General features: G+C 35.3%; 1 protein-coding gene across 1 annotated transcript in view; it reads left to right on the top strand.

Annotated features, from left to right (window-relative positions):
* Positions 1-16,852, top strand: part of LOC108687777 (junctophilin-1-like) — a 34,193-nt gene that overhangs the window by 454 nt on the left and 16,887 nt on the right. Inside the window, exons 2-3 of the mRNA XM_018193726.1 lie at positions 1,017-1,604; positions 4,692-4,903. Coding sequence (XP_018049215.1) covers positions 1,300-1,604; positions 4,692-4,903 — 517 coding nt within the window. The 5' untranslated portion in view covers positions 1,017-1,299. The remainder of the gene's footprint in view (positions 1-1,016; positions 1,605-4,691; positions 4,904-16,852) is intronic.

Below are 16,852 nucleotides of genomic sequence, written 5' to 3'. Positions count from 1 at the left end.
GAGAGAGAGAGAGAGAGAGAGAGAGAGAGAGAGAGTGAGAGAGAGTGAGAGAGAGAGAGAGAGAGGGGCACATTCCGAGCGGATCACGGATGCTTATAGAAACGTTGCGTAACGGCGTCAGGCGGACAGTGAAACTCCAACGGATTCGTTGTCTAGTTTCAACAATTTCGAAGAGAAACCTGGTAACATCGCGCGCGGTGTCCGGATTTTTCCATATACTAGAACGGTATCTTATGGTGATTAATACCATAGTGCCAGGAGTTCCGGAGTGCAGTGTGAATGGTGCTGAATGCGCGTCAAGTCCCGATTCCGTCGGTCCATGATCACGGGAGGCTGCAGCGACACGTGTATGTACATGTGCGTGTATGCGAGTGAGTGAGAGGTAGATCGACCAGGATGATAGTACGATGAGGTGGTCCGAGATGTTTCATTTTATGGTGATGATTTTAGAGGGAGGTCGAAGAGAGAGATGAGGATAGGAGAGGAAGGTTAGGAAATGCTCGAAAAGGAAGTTTTGCATCCGGCATATCGATTCGCGAAATTGAAGCTTGTCAAGGCCGCGACTCTCTCGGGCTCTCTCGAGTATTCGGCATCGGAAAAGAGAGAGAGAGAGAGAGAGAAAGAGAGAGAGAGAGAGAAAGAGAGAGCCGTGTAACGTTCCGCGTTCGAGATCGAGAGACGTAGATCCGCGCTCGTCACGTTCGCGCGCTCTCGCACGTTCGGTTCTTCGAAGTTGTACTAAAATTAAATCTGGGGCCCCGGCGCGAGACTCGCTGATTCTTTTCTCACGTCCGGCTTTTCTGACGCGGACTGCGTTGCGATGACAGGCACGCCTTGAGGATTCGAGCGCGGTCCGATGCGCGTGGGGGGATTCAAACCCAATCTTTCACTAGAACAACAGCTCCACCATCGTGTACCGTTCGTGTCCAGCCTCGTCTCGTAACGACGTCTCGTAACGATGATATATGTGCATTCGTTACGGTGGATCAACACTTGATTCTTCGATGCTATTGTAGAGATCTGGTGGAGGCGGACGTGAGAAGGCGACGGCGAGGGCGGCGAAGAAGATTACGACGACGTCGAAAGAAAAGGTGGCGGAAAATGAAGCAACGTTCAGGGCAAGGCAGATATTACTGATGTTACTGAGCAAGCACAAATACGACCACGACGACGATAACGATCACGACGAAGACGAAGACGAAGGTAACGAAGAGGAGTTGAAGAGTAGTAATAGGAGAAGAAGGCGGAAGAGGTGAACGAGGAAAACGAACGACAGTGCCTGCACGGTAACTGCAAGAGATGCAGCAACAACCGCACTCTGGCCAGCAACCGTCTGGGGCGCCGAATGGGGTGGCGGGGGGTGCCCAATTGCCACAAACAGGTGGCATAAGTCCGGCGCAACCTGGTGCGACTGGTACCGCCGCCAATCGCGCGCAAGTTAACGGGGGTAGATTCGACTTTGACGACGGTGGGACCTACTGCGGCGGCTGGGAAGATGGAAAAGCCCATGGCCATGGCGTGTGCACTGGGCCTAAGGGTCAAGGCGCCTATTCCGGCAGCTGGCACTTCGGCTTCGAAGTATCCGGCGTCTATACCTGGCCTAGGTGAGCGATCTATCGTTGATACCGATTATATTCGTTAGTTTTGCATGTGAAGCACTCCGTTAGGTTGCGGATAATACTTTATGTCTTATTGACGCTTGACATATTCCACGATGCGCATTTGTTAACTATGCAGTTTACGGCACACAAAATTATGAAGGATTACGATAAATTGCTAATTCCCGTGGTATACGTAATCCATGATGCTCGTCCGGTTGCGCGCATTTCGTAGAGCGAATGAATCTTATATTCTCTTCGCGTTGGTGCACTCTCAGGATTTTCATAACGACCGCCACTCCTCCGAGCTCATGAAGGATTAACGCTGAGCTCGTTTGCACTGTGACGAGTGTATGGTTTTCAGGCTGATTATCCGGTATTACCGCTACTGCTTGTTTCACGTTAATAATGTCGCTTAGCGGAGGGGGCAAACGACTACTAAACATTACACGCCGCAAAAGTAAGATCCGATCAGATGCTATTTATGAGGCTCGGATTCAGTTGTAGAAAATTCTCCGGCGAGATTCCCCGTGAATTCCTATTGAATGTTTCATTGATGATTTTCGCGAACCCCCCGGATTGAATTCACGAAACTCCTGGCGTCGCGTGTGGCGCGTGATGTACAAACAGCGAACCTTGACACGTATCTCAGTATATACCTGGGAGGGAATCTCCCGATTCCTGTAAAACTGGGTCACCGTGCGCAAGGACAACCGGAGCAGGTCACCGGGATTCGAATCGTTAGGAAACCTAGTTCAGGGTCGTGGAAAATCGCCGTCAAAATTTTCGGGACGGTCGCGAAATATTCGCGGACGGTAATAATCGATATCCGCATCCGTGCGCATTGAAGATGAAATTTTAATTTTTTTTCTTTTTTAATTTTTTTGGAGCAATTAATCAACAAGAACATTTGGAAGTTATTCAGTAAAGTTTCATTTCCCCCAATAGAGTATACGATCTTGATTTCGGTAAGAGAATGCAAGATATAAATGAGCTCAGATTCTTCGAATCCCAGCTTAAAATGTAACGTCGAAAATCGTTAAACGTTTCTCGCAAATGATGACGTCATCAGAGAAATATTTCAGGTCGTTTTCGTCCATAAAATTAAAAATGGCAGAACTAGTATTCTTGATCTGTCGATTGGATTTCGATTGAATCCTGCTTTTAGATTTCTCTGCTCGAAATTAATTGAAAAATAAAATTATTAATTATTTACATACGAACTCCGATTTATAATATAAACACTCTATAAAATGAGGTTAATTGCAGAGCCACCTTGTTTGTTTTTCGATTAGTTTTATGAGGGAATACATAACGAGAATACATAAACGAGGTGTAGGACAATTAAGAAAAAATTATATGGTATCTACATGCACGCGATACGAAAACCCGGAAAGACTTTAACGATCGTAATTAGGGTTTCTAGATCACGCACATAATGGAAATATTATTAAGTAAGAAGATATTATTAAATAATGGACATGTAATAACAGAAAATGCTGTGTAATGATTTCATTTATATTTGCAAAGGGTTATTAAATTGTGCTCGAGATTAAACGTGAACGTTTTAAACATATATGCATATTTAAGGTATATTATTTAATATACATATTGATATACAGTATTATTATACGGTATTATTAGCGATATAAATTTTAACTTGTTATTATATTACGTTATGATTTTTTCAAAATCATTTTCAGAAACTAAGATCTGCTTGAAAGTAAATTCATTTCTTCAAATCGATTTCTGGAATATTTCTGGAATTAACATAAAAAAGAGAGAAAATGAGGTAGAGACGAAATGATAACATTCTCTTTTCTTGCCGTCTCACGTATCTAGGCTGAGAGAAATTCGCCGTTTCATTTCCGCCATAAACTGGAGCAAGGTCCATCTTTAACTAGCAACATTTTCCGACGACTTCATTCTCGATCATGAATGATACTCGAAGATGAATCGTTTCGCAGATCGAGCACGTGTTGCTGACCACTATCGTTCGGGAGATAGTTCACCTCACATATCTAGAATTTCATTATCGTCGTTTATTTCCGTCATTCGCAACAAATAAAGAACGTGCATTGTTAAGAATCGCGAGAGATCGTCTTTATCATAATTATTTATTGCACATTTTGTTGTTAATTATATCAAAACATTTTAAGAGATGAAATGTTCTTTTTATTCATTCTTAAATGTTCTAAAAATATAATGCAAACATTATTTACAATTTATTTAACATTATTTACAATTACAGAATATGTACGAATTATTATTACAGTGTCAGAATTTATAATGTAATTAATCGTACCACGGTAGAAAGATATAAATTTTTATCACACGACAGAGCATCGTTAAACACAAGTATTTACGCAATACACGACACTTATAGAACATTTCCGCAACAGTTTTCGCATCCACGTGCAGCTTTCATGTTTATGTAATCATTATTCGCAAGGACTTGGATATCGCTCGGGTAGGATTAATCATTCTCTTTCAAGAGATTTACTATAGATATTCTTGAAACTTTCTTGTCGTTTTGCAAAAACTGTGACGATTAAAAGGAAATAATTAAATTATATTTGATGCTGGATTTAGAAAGATTTTCTGCGATAAAAAGTAATAACAGAAATAAGTTTAGCGCAAAAGCTTTAATCGCAGCTTGAAAGAACGTTCGCTCGATTAGCTCTCTCCGTCTCCCTTCTTCGATAATTATAACTTTCATAAAAATATCTTAAAAGAAGGATCGTAGGCGGCGTAATCACTTTCTACATTAGCACGAGGTGTCATGCCTCTCATTGCCACTCCATTCTGTATATCCAACAATGTGCAACGTTGTCATCGTCATCGACGACAGTCGGTAATTATTGGATTGGTTAATTAAACGAGTTTTCAGCTAACGTGAATGGCTAAAGATAGCATAAATAGCGATGTGATCCTTGAAGCGTAACTCTTAAGGATATTTTTGCGAGCGAACAACAGCTGAGAGCTGTGGAAGACGTGATGAAATTATCTTTATAATTTCAAAATACTTTTTAAGTCTCACTTGAAGGAAGAGAAGTTGTTTTAGAAAATTAAATTCCGCAAATTGCATTTTAGCGGGTCAGCCTACGAAGGACAATGGCAGAACGGCAAGAGACACGGCTTGGGTATGGAGACTCGTGGCCGTTGGCTTTACCGGGGAGAATGGACTCAGGGATTCAAAGGTCGTTACGGGGTCCGACAGTCTACTACCTCCACTGCGAGATACGAGGGCACGTGGTCCAGCGGTCTGCAGGACGGTTACGGTTCCGAGACTTACGCCGACAGTGGTAAGCCCCAAGTCTATTCGATATGTTTAATCAACCTGACTTTTTCCTATAAATCGGAATATAGGCCGTTTCTGAAAGTCTTATGAATTAAATGAACAAAGTGTGAGCTCTCTTTCACCTTAAAGTTGAAAACATATATTTTTTATATTTCCATTATATAAAAAATATTTCTGAATATAACTTGGATTTATAATTTTTTGATTTGTTAATATTTTTCTATTTCTAAAATAAATGGGATTTGCAAAATTGAAACAATTTCCAAAAGTGTACTGACTGATAAAAAAATCTTTGCGATACGTCTTTTATCTTTGCTTGTATTGATTTGTAATAACGATTAATACCGTGTGCATAAGTACCATATATTTATATTTGATTGTGCAATCGCACAAAATTCGACTTTATTGATTTCGCATTAAAATGTTAATAAATGGGCGATTTCATTCACGAATGAAATATTTTATTATTGGACGTTAAAAACGCGTTAGAAATCCTTCTAGCATGCTCCAGAGAACGGCTTATGAAGCAAGACATCATCAGTAAATAAATCACTGAGTTCTTTTAATAAAGCTCCGCGAGGCTGACTTGGGAACGCGGTAAATAAACAAAACAAGAAATGGATGTGGCAGAACGCGTCGTCGATTTCGCATTATTCTCGGCGAGATATTTAGTTGCGCCAAGATTGATGGTCACAATTGCGGTATGTCTACAAAAATTGATGCAGTATTTAGGAAGCAGTCTTCTTCTTTTTCGTCTTTCGAATTCCTTTACTTATAAAGATATCATTGTCGAGCAGAGTATTATAATGTGGAGTTTTATTTGTAAAACACTGTATTATATAAAATTGCATCTAAGAAATCATTTTTACGATGAACTAATCAATCCTGACAAGATATTTCATTTCTATTGTTGTAAATAGAGAGAAATATAATCGCAATGGATAATACCGTTAGATCAATACCGATTGCGAAAGGAATTTTTTTCCTTTGAGAAGAATGAGGATTGATGATACTACTATACGATTGCAATTTTCATGAAAATCACTGCAACCTTCGATAGAGTCTTACTTCTTCTAATCCTTATTACGACCTATTTACTTGCTTCTTTTTTTCTTCCTGGGGAGATTTATCTCTTGCATGTAGCTCCTCATTCTTGGATTTTACCCACTATTGCAAAATTCAATACATCTTAAATGTCATTAACCAACTCAGTCATTTCTCTGTTGAAATCTAATTTGTCAAATTCATTTAACTTGTCGCGAAATATCGTTAGAAGCAATTTTCTGCAGTCGCTTCAGTTACGAATAAACGATACGCCATTAAATGAAGTCGCACTCCGATATGAGAAAGTAGGACTATTGTTCAACCGATCGATCATCGCTGGTGAAACATTATAAAGTATTCATGTGCTATCTACCATAAGAGATCACAGTGTCGCACATTCGCGTAACATAAAATATTACCGTATATTAATTAAACATGATATTGCGTTTTCAGACCTGCCGTTTTTTCTTGCGAAATAAACTTAATTTCGTTATGATTGCGGCAGATGCTGCGTCTCAGCGTGTTATGAAAAGATTGCGAGTAAACCAAATGGAAAATCTTATCCAGTAACTCTTTGCGCAGAGTTTCGCCATTATTCATCTTATGGCAACAAAATATTTCAAAACTCGCACGTAAACTTGAAGACGATTCTCGCGATTCTTTTATATTTTTGGAAGAGACAATCGAGACTTAAATAAAATAATGGATAAATATTTAATTTTAATAACAGGGGGAAGACAGTGGATTATTTACGGATTTCAATCTCCTTCGGTACATTGAAAAAAGAGTCTGATTATATAGTCACTAACCGAGTTAAATATTTCAACCAAATGTTCCGGTAATATAATTAAACATAATTTTAACTTTACAAATATTTAGTAAGTATTACCGTTGGTAATAGCGTTTAGTAATATTTATCAGTGATCCGGACCGAATCAAAGTCGGAATCGAAAACTATTTTAGAATTCTTTTTTTTAGTGAATCGAAACCGAAACCATACCCAAATTTTGTAAAATTTCTAATACCAAAATCGTAACTGGTAAAATTTTATTTTTTAGTTTCTTTTCGGATTCTTTTTTTGATTTTTTTGTTTTTTTCTTTATTCTGCCCGTTCCTTCATCCAAATCACCAATGTTCAATCCAATATTACTATCGCCAACTCTCTTAACAACCAGAATGTAAATACCTCCAGCACATGATATAAGAAATTTGGTGGGATCGCGAGATATATTTAATATAAATTTGTTTAAGATACTAGCATTTCTTTTATTTAGATCTTCCTCATCAACATGTTGCAAGAATTTATTCTAAATCATGAAATTCAAAAATATATATGTAGACTTTGTATAATAAGTGAAATCTATCCATAAGAATCAAATAATAGTTGTAAAAAAGGACTGAAAGAAATATGCTTAAAATAATGTTTACGTAATTTTTATTCAGAGTCACGTGATCAGTTGACGCCTCTCTTCGATTAGGCTCTTTAGAACGAATGAATACGCTCTCTCTCTCTTTCTCTCTCTCTCTCTCTCTCTCTCTCTCTCTCTCTCTCTCTCTCTTTTTAATAGAATAAATTTAAAGAATAAATAAAATAAAGCGAGTAAATAGAATCGAAAAAAAACCGTAATTTTTACTTTTGGTTTTCTTTACTGGTAAAAAAAGAACTAAAACTGAAACCAGAACATTTATTTGATATTTTATTAAACCGGAACCGAATTGAAAAAACCTTTCAATTCGAGTCTCTGATATTTACTAAATATTTAACGTAAAATTATGTTTAGTTATATTATCTGAATATTTGATTAAAATTATTTCACTCAATATTTGGTAGCTATAACCAGACTCTTTTTTTTTGGAGTGATAAATTTATATCGAAAATAAATTATGCCGTGTTTGAGCGTTCGAATAGGCCTTATATTTTTTTGATGTATGAAAGAATCTCGCATTAATTATATAGAAAATTGGATCTCAAATGAAATGAGTTAGTTTTCGCATGTAACATAGTTTATAATATGACTAATAGTTTATAATGTGACACAAGCCTTAATGTATAGTTTTTAAGTTAAGTGTATCAAAAGTGCTCTGTGCATAAGCATAAGTTTTATATCTTTGATATTCATGAATAATAATGAATTTCATTAATAATGAAATTCATTATTAATATCTTTTGTTCGTTACGAAATGAATTAGTCTTCATATATAAGTTACATTTCGTAATTCATTTCGTTAGAATCCAATTTTCTATTACTGCGGGATCCTTTCATTAAAAAATACTACTTACAAAATAAATTCAACAAAATGCTGGGACACGACACAATTTATGTACATATTGTACGTTCATTATGCTGAAAGATATCAAACTCTGTGAAAGGTTTACTGTGTCCTCTTCTTGTAAGTAAAATAAATATAAAGACTTGCACACTATAAAAAATAGCAGTGTGAATTTAACACCATGCGTTATCTATATAATTCTTACCGTATTGATGTTAAATAACACCAGCATAGTGTGAATTTAACACCGTAGATTTTTAAATCTATACATCCATGATGTTAAATCCACACCATGTTAATGTTGATATAAATATCAGAGATTTTTAATCCTTACCATATCGATGTTAATTAAAGAATAAATATATATATAGACACTACTAGGTGTTAAATATACATTAAGGATATTAAATTGACACCGACATTTTTTAGAGTTTTTAGACATTTTACGCTTCATAGCGTAATATATATCTTTTGCCTGATGAATTTGTTCCGTAAATAGTGCTATCATAGTATCCCAATTGATCACCAAATCTGATCATCGAAATCTTTCCCGTGAGGCATCGGAATTCAGAAACTGGAAATGCTCTGACACGGCCACGTCACGTCGAACACGCGTGCGTATATTATGCGCGCACGAAAATAGCACATCCAATCGCTCGACGCGAATCACTCGACTCGATATTTATCAAGCACTACAGGTTACCCAATTGGATTTAATGCTTTACAGTTTAAATGTATCTTTAATGAATCACTGTAAGTCTTTCTCGCCTCTTCCTCTAGACCACAGTCAAATTTAACCCTTTTATCTGTCTCACATAAAAATATATCTCCAGATACATCTGTCTTCCAGAAAAATAAATTACTTACTTCCCCCTTATTATTCTCTTATAATTTTCTGAAGATGGATCAGCCTAGCACCTGAAAAAGTTTGCGGCATGATCGTTATATAGCGGCAGAGGTCTATATAAAGCGTCGAGAAACATCGGACAGAATGAAATACGATAAAACTCTTATCCGCCACTACCGGCCACGCTCACTCTTTCTCTTTCAAACGTTCTTCGTCTCTTCTCGCCTTTTGAACGAAGATAAGTGAAGTGCTGGGCGCTATTTCGACGCGAAATCGAACCAGCACGGCGGAGTCGCGGCGGAATCTCCTATCATGAATGGACCGGATGTCGAAACGTTTATCGCAAACGAACGCAGTTTATGTACACCGTACTGAAATGTGCATCATGCTTGGCCGGTAAACGTTTCCGAAAAAGAGTAAAAATAATTGAAAGATTTAATTAATTTAATTAATTTACAAAATAAAATTAATTAATTTTTTTAATATAATCTCTTTTTAAGGAAAAAGTGAACACCTTTTTATCAAATAATTATGTTAATTTACCCCATCCTGTGGGGAGTAAAATGATTCAGTATTTCAGATTAATCTTTTAAAAAAATACTATCAAATTACGTCAATTAACTCCCCCCTCCCATATTTTAATAAATTAAAATTAATTTATTAAAATATGGGAGTTTTAACGAATCGTTTTTATATCCAAATTTTTTAATGCAATACGATTAATTTATTGTCAAGCACATTATTCCATTGAATTTACTTTATTCGTTATTATATTACATCTGTTTTATTGAGGAAATCTTTAAGGATAAAATTACTCCCTTTGAAGATTTCTAAACATATGAACACGTGGCTTGTGATGTGTGGACGAAGATACCATGTCGAGTTCAAAAATTGTTAATTATTTAAAGTGCTTTGTTATTCAGTGTTTCTTGGACGAGCGGAAATGTTATAGAAATTATGCATATATAATTTCTATATATACAGTGAGTGCAAAAAGTATTCGTATAGAGAAAATATTTTTTTTAAAAACTATTTTTTTCACTTTTTATTTTTAAAAAGTAAATATTATCTAGTGAGAAATGAGTCATCGAATTGATACGATGATTTCAACAATAATTCGACGTTTAATTGACGATCATTTCTTGCTAGATAATTAATAATTTATTTATAAAGACTAAAATAGACTGTATGTTCCTTAAAATTATATATACCAAAAAGATGTGTATTAATTATAGAAAATATATCATCTGAAAAATAAGTAATTGAAAAATTCTATATTTGGATGCTCAAAAAGTATTCGTACAGTCGAGAAATTTAGCTTCTAAAATTAGGAATTCATGCGGAGCATTTTCGTTTGTTTGTATATTAATATAGTATTAATTATGTTAGAACAGAATGTATTCATTGTATTCATAAAATTGCTAATTAATATTTATTTTCTACAAATAAGACCTTTTCTTATAAAAAATTTCCTTGTACGAATACTTTTTGCACTCACTGCGCGCGCGCGCGTGCGTGCGTGCGTGCGTGCGTGCGTGCGTGCGTGCGTGTGTGTGTGTGTGTGTGAGTGTGTGTGTGTGTATGTGTGTGTGTGTGTGTAAATGTATTTGAATGGCTCTTCCGGAGAGAAGATTTTTAAAGATTAATATTTTGGTCGCTCCGCTGTCAATACGACGCAAAACAAGAAGGGGGGAGGGGAAGGGAGAGGGAGGAAGGAAGGTGTAGCACGTGTATGCACATCGCGTGAAAGAGGGCGAGTCCACGTAAACACGACGAGGGTTTCCACCTATCCTGAGGCGCGCGGGCGCGCCCAACTTTTCCGCGAAGGCGCCGGTTGGTTCATCTCCTGGTTTGAACCTCTCCGCCGCGGGTCAAGGTCAACCACAGTCTTCCCGCCCGCTGCTTCTACCGGTGTCGTGTGCAAAGCACGACTCTTCTATGTTGAAATAAAATCTACTCCTGCCGCCCCATTCGCGCTCGCAATACTGCTCGCAATCGTCACGACATTGCAGCGCTCTGATTCCTTTCGTGTCCTCACTCGAGATCCCATTATTAGTAGAGCATATGTCTCCCATTTAATTGCAGCCTACACATTTATTTCACCTTTTCCTCTATCAATCCCTGGTCGAATATCTCCGATGCATTTTCCGTCATGAATTTCCTCTTGTCATTTCACATCACCTAATCAATATTTACTACCTGCCTGAAGTAATTTATTCATTCATGATCATATTTACGTAACATGCGTAGTAGTTAAATTAATCTGAATCTATATATTAATAATTTAATTTTCATGTAATTTGTAATTGATAGGAATAAAATTGCAAGAAAAGATAAAAATATTTATTTAAATACTCTAGCATTTTTTAATATTTAACAAATTTTGCTGTCAATGACAAATTTTTAAATAAATTTAAATATCGTTTTGAACAAGAGTTTGGATTGGCTCGGTTTTGTATTTTTCAAAAAATTCTTGTAATAAAAATAAAAGATAAGGTCAATCGTTGAATGCGTAGATTATGTACTCTGTTGTGTACTCCCACGCACGCACACACACTTTCGGCATGTTTTCGCTTCTTTTACCGTTCACAAAATGCGACACGTGAATCGGGATGCAAATATCAGCAACCGTATCGACAGTCGTTTGAAATACCATGTTATTTCGACATTTCAACAAGTTTGAATTGCCCCGGTTTTATACTTTCCGAAAAACTCTTGCAATATGCTCGGCGCGTGATTCCTACAATTTCCCCGATTCTATTCAAAATTGACGAAATACATACATTGACGCGATGTTCGCGTTTATCATTTAATTGCATCTCTTTACACTATGCCCAGTAAATTGTATAATCATTACGCAACGATGATAATATCTTTCATCTTGTAATTATACATCTCGAATGAGTGATTGTTGTTACAGCCGTAATTCCAGTTCGCTGTAATTAATTTAAAATTAACACAATTACGAAACGGATGCCACTCGTCGCTGCGCAAGTCGTGCCACTCGATTATTTATTTGAATAAAAAATATCTCTCCTTAAATCACATGGACAAGAACAAGGATGATGCGTCTTTAAATCACAATCGCACTTTCTGAAAATTATTTTCTTCCAGAAAAAGTTATTTCCTCCGTATGCGATCATTCTACCAGTCTTTAACCGCGAATTAACACACGCCTTCTTAACGGCATCTTTGAAAAATATATGAGATGTCTCGAGGTATGTGCACGGCGGAATTGTCTTCCAGTTGATGAATGTCACCTTGTTGATGCCATAAAGGAGAACAAATGTTGAGATTTATTGGCGTCGAGAGGATCAACGCGCGCGTAATTATTGTCCTTTGATTAAAGGAAAAATCCCAGAGCTAAAGGATATTTGTAGAAGCAGAAGTATCACGTTTCAGTACACGGACGCTAAGCAAAGATAAGCAAGGTCACAGATTTGACTTTATTTTCTTTACAGAGCCGCAACATATCGCTTTTTTTTCTCGGAAGCTGTGTCATATAAGAAAACACGCGTAGCGTCATTGAATCTCAGTGAGATTTTCAAACCGAATGTCATGGGTATACACATTTCGCAGTCCCACATTGTGTTTCCATATACGATATATCATTCGCACGATTTCACTAAAAGACGCCCTATGAATATGAATAACCGAAAGTAACGAATGATTCATCAAGTGATGAAGATCAGGAAAATAGAATGATCTTACTATTACGTTTTCATTGTTTCAATGTACTGTTAGAAATGTTTGTGAATTTATAATACCTTTACAATAAAAATGTGACACCGGTGATACCGTTACAATAAAAATTTACAAACCAGTAAATTTACAAACCTAACTACTATATAACGTGCTGTAATTTTACAATATTTATAAATTTACAAGTTAGAAATTTGTTGTGAATTTACGAAACTGGCGTGCGTATTAGAGATTTGAATATACTTTATTACAAAATATTATTGTAATTTCACAATATAACTGTTTAAAGTTATAGCACATTTTCGTGGCATATTTTGGATAAAAACACTTTTGGAAGTTTAAAACAGAAATTTCTTGCAATGCACAAGTGGACTACTAGCTAGCATTACTAAGAAAATAATTTATATAGACTAATTTTCTTTCTACAGACCATTCTCTCTTATTTCAAGACTATCTTAACTAAATAATGACTTAAGATCAGAATTAGGTAGTAACTAGTTAAAACATTAAAAGTTAAAAAACTTACTAACTTTTTAACTTAATTAATTTTAAATACATTAAATTTTAACTTAACTAAGTTACTTTTAAACATTAACTTTTTAACTTTTTTTAAGTTAAACAATTTTTTTATCTCTTTTAAATATCTTAGAAAAATAATAAGATATAATAAGACTAAGGGCATATATTCGTAATCTGTTCATATTTTAAGATCATCTTAAGTAATTTCTTAAGATGCTAATACAGCCCTCTGATTGATTTATGCGGTTATGCCTTATGCCATGAGCCTTAGTTCGGATCAATAATAGATGTTTTAAGCCTTAAATCATAAAAATTGATCAATTATAGTCAAATATTTTTCTCGCATTCGATTCTAATTGGCCAATTTCTTATGGCTTAAGATTTATTAAAAAGTAATCACTGATCTTGTATCTTCTCTATGCGCTGGCTGTTTTTTTAAAGTTTTATATATATAAAACTTATATAGTTATATCGTTATATACTTATATCACATATGAATAAAAAAATTAAAAATTTAATTTAGTTAATAATCTATATTGTAGTTATTTAACCTCATTTTAAGAAAAATTAGAACATTGTGATCTAAAAAATAATTTTTTTCAAAATTAACTTTTTTTTTAACTTAAGTTAATTCAATATTAACTTAACTTATATTAAGTTAATTTTTTATTCTTTTAACTTTTAACTTAACTTTATTAATTTTGTAAAGCCATTAACTTTATTCAATTAAAAAAAAACATTAACTTACTCAACCCTGCTTAAGATGCTAAAAAAAATATTGCTCTGTGATTGGCTTATGACATCTCAAAACTGTACTGAGAAAAATGTTTAATTGAAAATGAACAAACTAGAAGATTATATCAATTACAATTTCGGTTATCTCAACTAGAATTCTCATAGATTTAACCAAAAAATTCTAATTCGTCCATTTTTAACCAAAATTTCAATGAATTCAAACATTCTTTTCAATATACTTAAGACAATCTTAAATGTAAGAATTAATAAAGAATTAATACTAGCCATAGATACATTTTTATTTCCTTTTCTTCGCGTAATTTATAATAGCTTTTCGCAATTTATCTTAACACCTTATTCGCTCATGTCTTTTACATACATACGCGCATATTCTCGTTTTAAGCATCTCAATCGAGTTAAAACACTTACCGAACGCCATTCCATTTCTCCTGTGGCACGTGGCCGAGGTATTTATTTATAAATATCGACGCTGACGCGTGCGCGTCGGTACAAGCGCGAGAACTTGCTGTCGATTGGAAAACGAGGAAAGAGGGTAGATATGCAACAACATATTGATATTCCCTACCCGCGACCCGTCTTCAACCCCTCATATTAATCTTCAGACCCTCGTATTTAATAGACTCCTTGAACCGTCCACGCCTTTCTGATAAATCGCCCGTGACTTAGCCACAATCTTACGATAGGATGCGCGCTTTCATCCTCGATAGCTTGCATCGCACATGCGCGCGCGGAAGCTGCAGGAATCACCGGATACGACGTTATCGCGAAATAATTTACGGGCCGATAATTATTTCGGAGAAATGGCGAACGCCCGCGGCGAATCGTTCGTGCGGCAAGTCGCTCGAGTTCGCACGACACGTTGGAATTTAATTAGAGCATAACGGAGAGAAAGACATTGCCGCGCGAAAGGAAAAGAACACCAGGAAAATAGATCGATATCGTGAATCAAGAATACAAGTGATATCGCGCTGCGACTTAATAAAAGAACAAATGTCCTACGTCTACACAAAATGTTTTCTCTTTCGAGTCGTAAAATGACGTAAAAACTTGGAGCATTTTGACTCGGTCACTTTCCGTCGAGGCTTTCGCGATTATAAATCAATTAATGGATATAATCCTATTTTTGATTAAAGTGAATTTTAGTATTTAATAGAAGAGAAAGTAGTATTATGGTCAGTGTAGATATAATGTGTGTGTGTGTGTGTGTGTGTGTGTGTGTGTGTTGTGTGTGGAGCTTAATATCTCCACTATTAAATGGCAAATTCTAGCAATTACTTATGGAATTATTTGCTCGCTGTTACAGCAAGACGCTAATATGCCAATACACAATATCCAGTGAACACAAAGTTACATGTAACTTGTTAATTGTAATTTCTCACTCAACAATGTAATCGTATAATGTGTGTTGTGTTACAGTTATATTGTTGAGTGGAAAATTACAACTAATGGGTATGTTACATGAAACTTGTGTTCACTGGATAGTCGGCATTTATTATAATGTATTTTTACTTTCAAACATTTTGAAACGTTTTTAAGATACATTTTACGTATATTTTTCCATTCTTCTTAAACTTGAACATATCATCACACGAATATATAGTGTTTGAGTGTGTTCTTTGTTATTTTAGCTATTTAAAACATTTCGAGTTATCCAAATTAAAACAGTAGTAGACATTTTGCTAATGTGGCCTTCTAAATATACTGATTACTGATCAGGTCTCTTTTTCGAAATTTTATATCAAAATAATTATTTTCAAAATAATTATTAAATCAATTGTAGCTCTACTGTTAATCTATTATAATTTATATACATAAATTTTTAGTACTGAGCAGTCTATATGCTGAAGGAATTATGTATACGTACATACATTTGCATAATTTGAATACATCATATATTCTACTATATTTTACTTTTCTATTAATTTTGTAATTTCTGTTTTCTTCAAACACAAAACCAATTTTTTAAATCTATTTTTGGAAGACCATATTATCACCCTTGTTTTTCTTCGAGCGATTATGCACTATCGCTAGATTTTTATAAATAATGTCCTAAGTAATAAACATTTCATAACTTTGAATCTAGAATCGATTGAATAACATTTTTAATAAATGTAATTGTTAAGTTTTAAATTCAAATATTGATTATTAACCATTATTGTACAAAAAGTAAATGGAGTGTATATAATATTCCTTTTTTCTCTATTAAACGCAAATTTTTGCAAATATATTATTTCAATTTTATGAGCTACATGCATAAAGTTGTCGGTGCGCAGTTTATAAAACTGAAACAATATATTTGCATAAGTATATTTGCATTTAGTATTATTAAGCACTAATATCTGCTTTGATTAAAAATAGCATTATATCTATTAATCGATTTATTCTCGGCGATCTTAAAATAATTTCGATTTATAATTATTTCGCGGTTATAGTTTACAATATACAATATGTCCGCGGAGAAAGAGATAGTAACAGCAGGGTGTCTATGCAATTCAGTTACATGATGCGAATCGTCCGATAGGTTATCGCATAATTAAACGACGCGTCATAAGTGACTAGGTTGTACAATGGAAACGATGTCCCATTCTGCCTCGTATAAAAAAAAAGCGAGCGGAACAGAGAAAGGTGAACAATTTCGCGCGCGCGCGCGCGCGCGCGTGCGCTTGTAACAAAAGGCCGTGTAATCTATCTTTTTTTGTCCTCTCCGACTAAACGCTACGAGCCGCAACCCTTTATGCAAAGCAGCTACATATGGGCTATGGAGCTGTTAATATTACACCGGCGTGGGTTACCTTGATAAGCTGTTTTTACTCA

This window comes from Atta colombica, unplaced genomic scaffold (genome assembly GCF_001594045.1).
Source record: "Atta colombica isolate Treedump-2 unplaced genomic scaffold, Acol1.0 scaffold216, whole genome shotgun sequence".
NCBI classification, from domain to species: Eukaryota; Metazoa; Arthropoda; class Insecta; order Hymenoptera; family Formicidae; genus Atta; species Atta colombica.
This window is presented reverse-complemented; position numbering and strand designations above follow the sequence as displayed.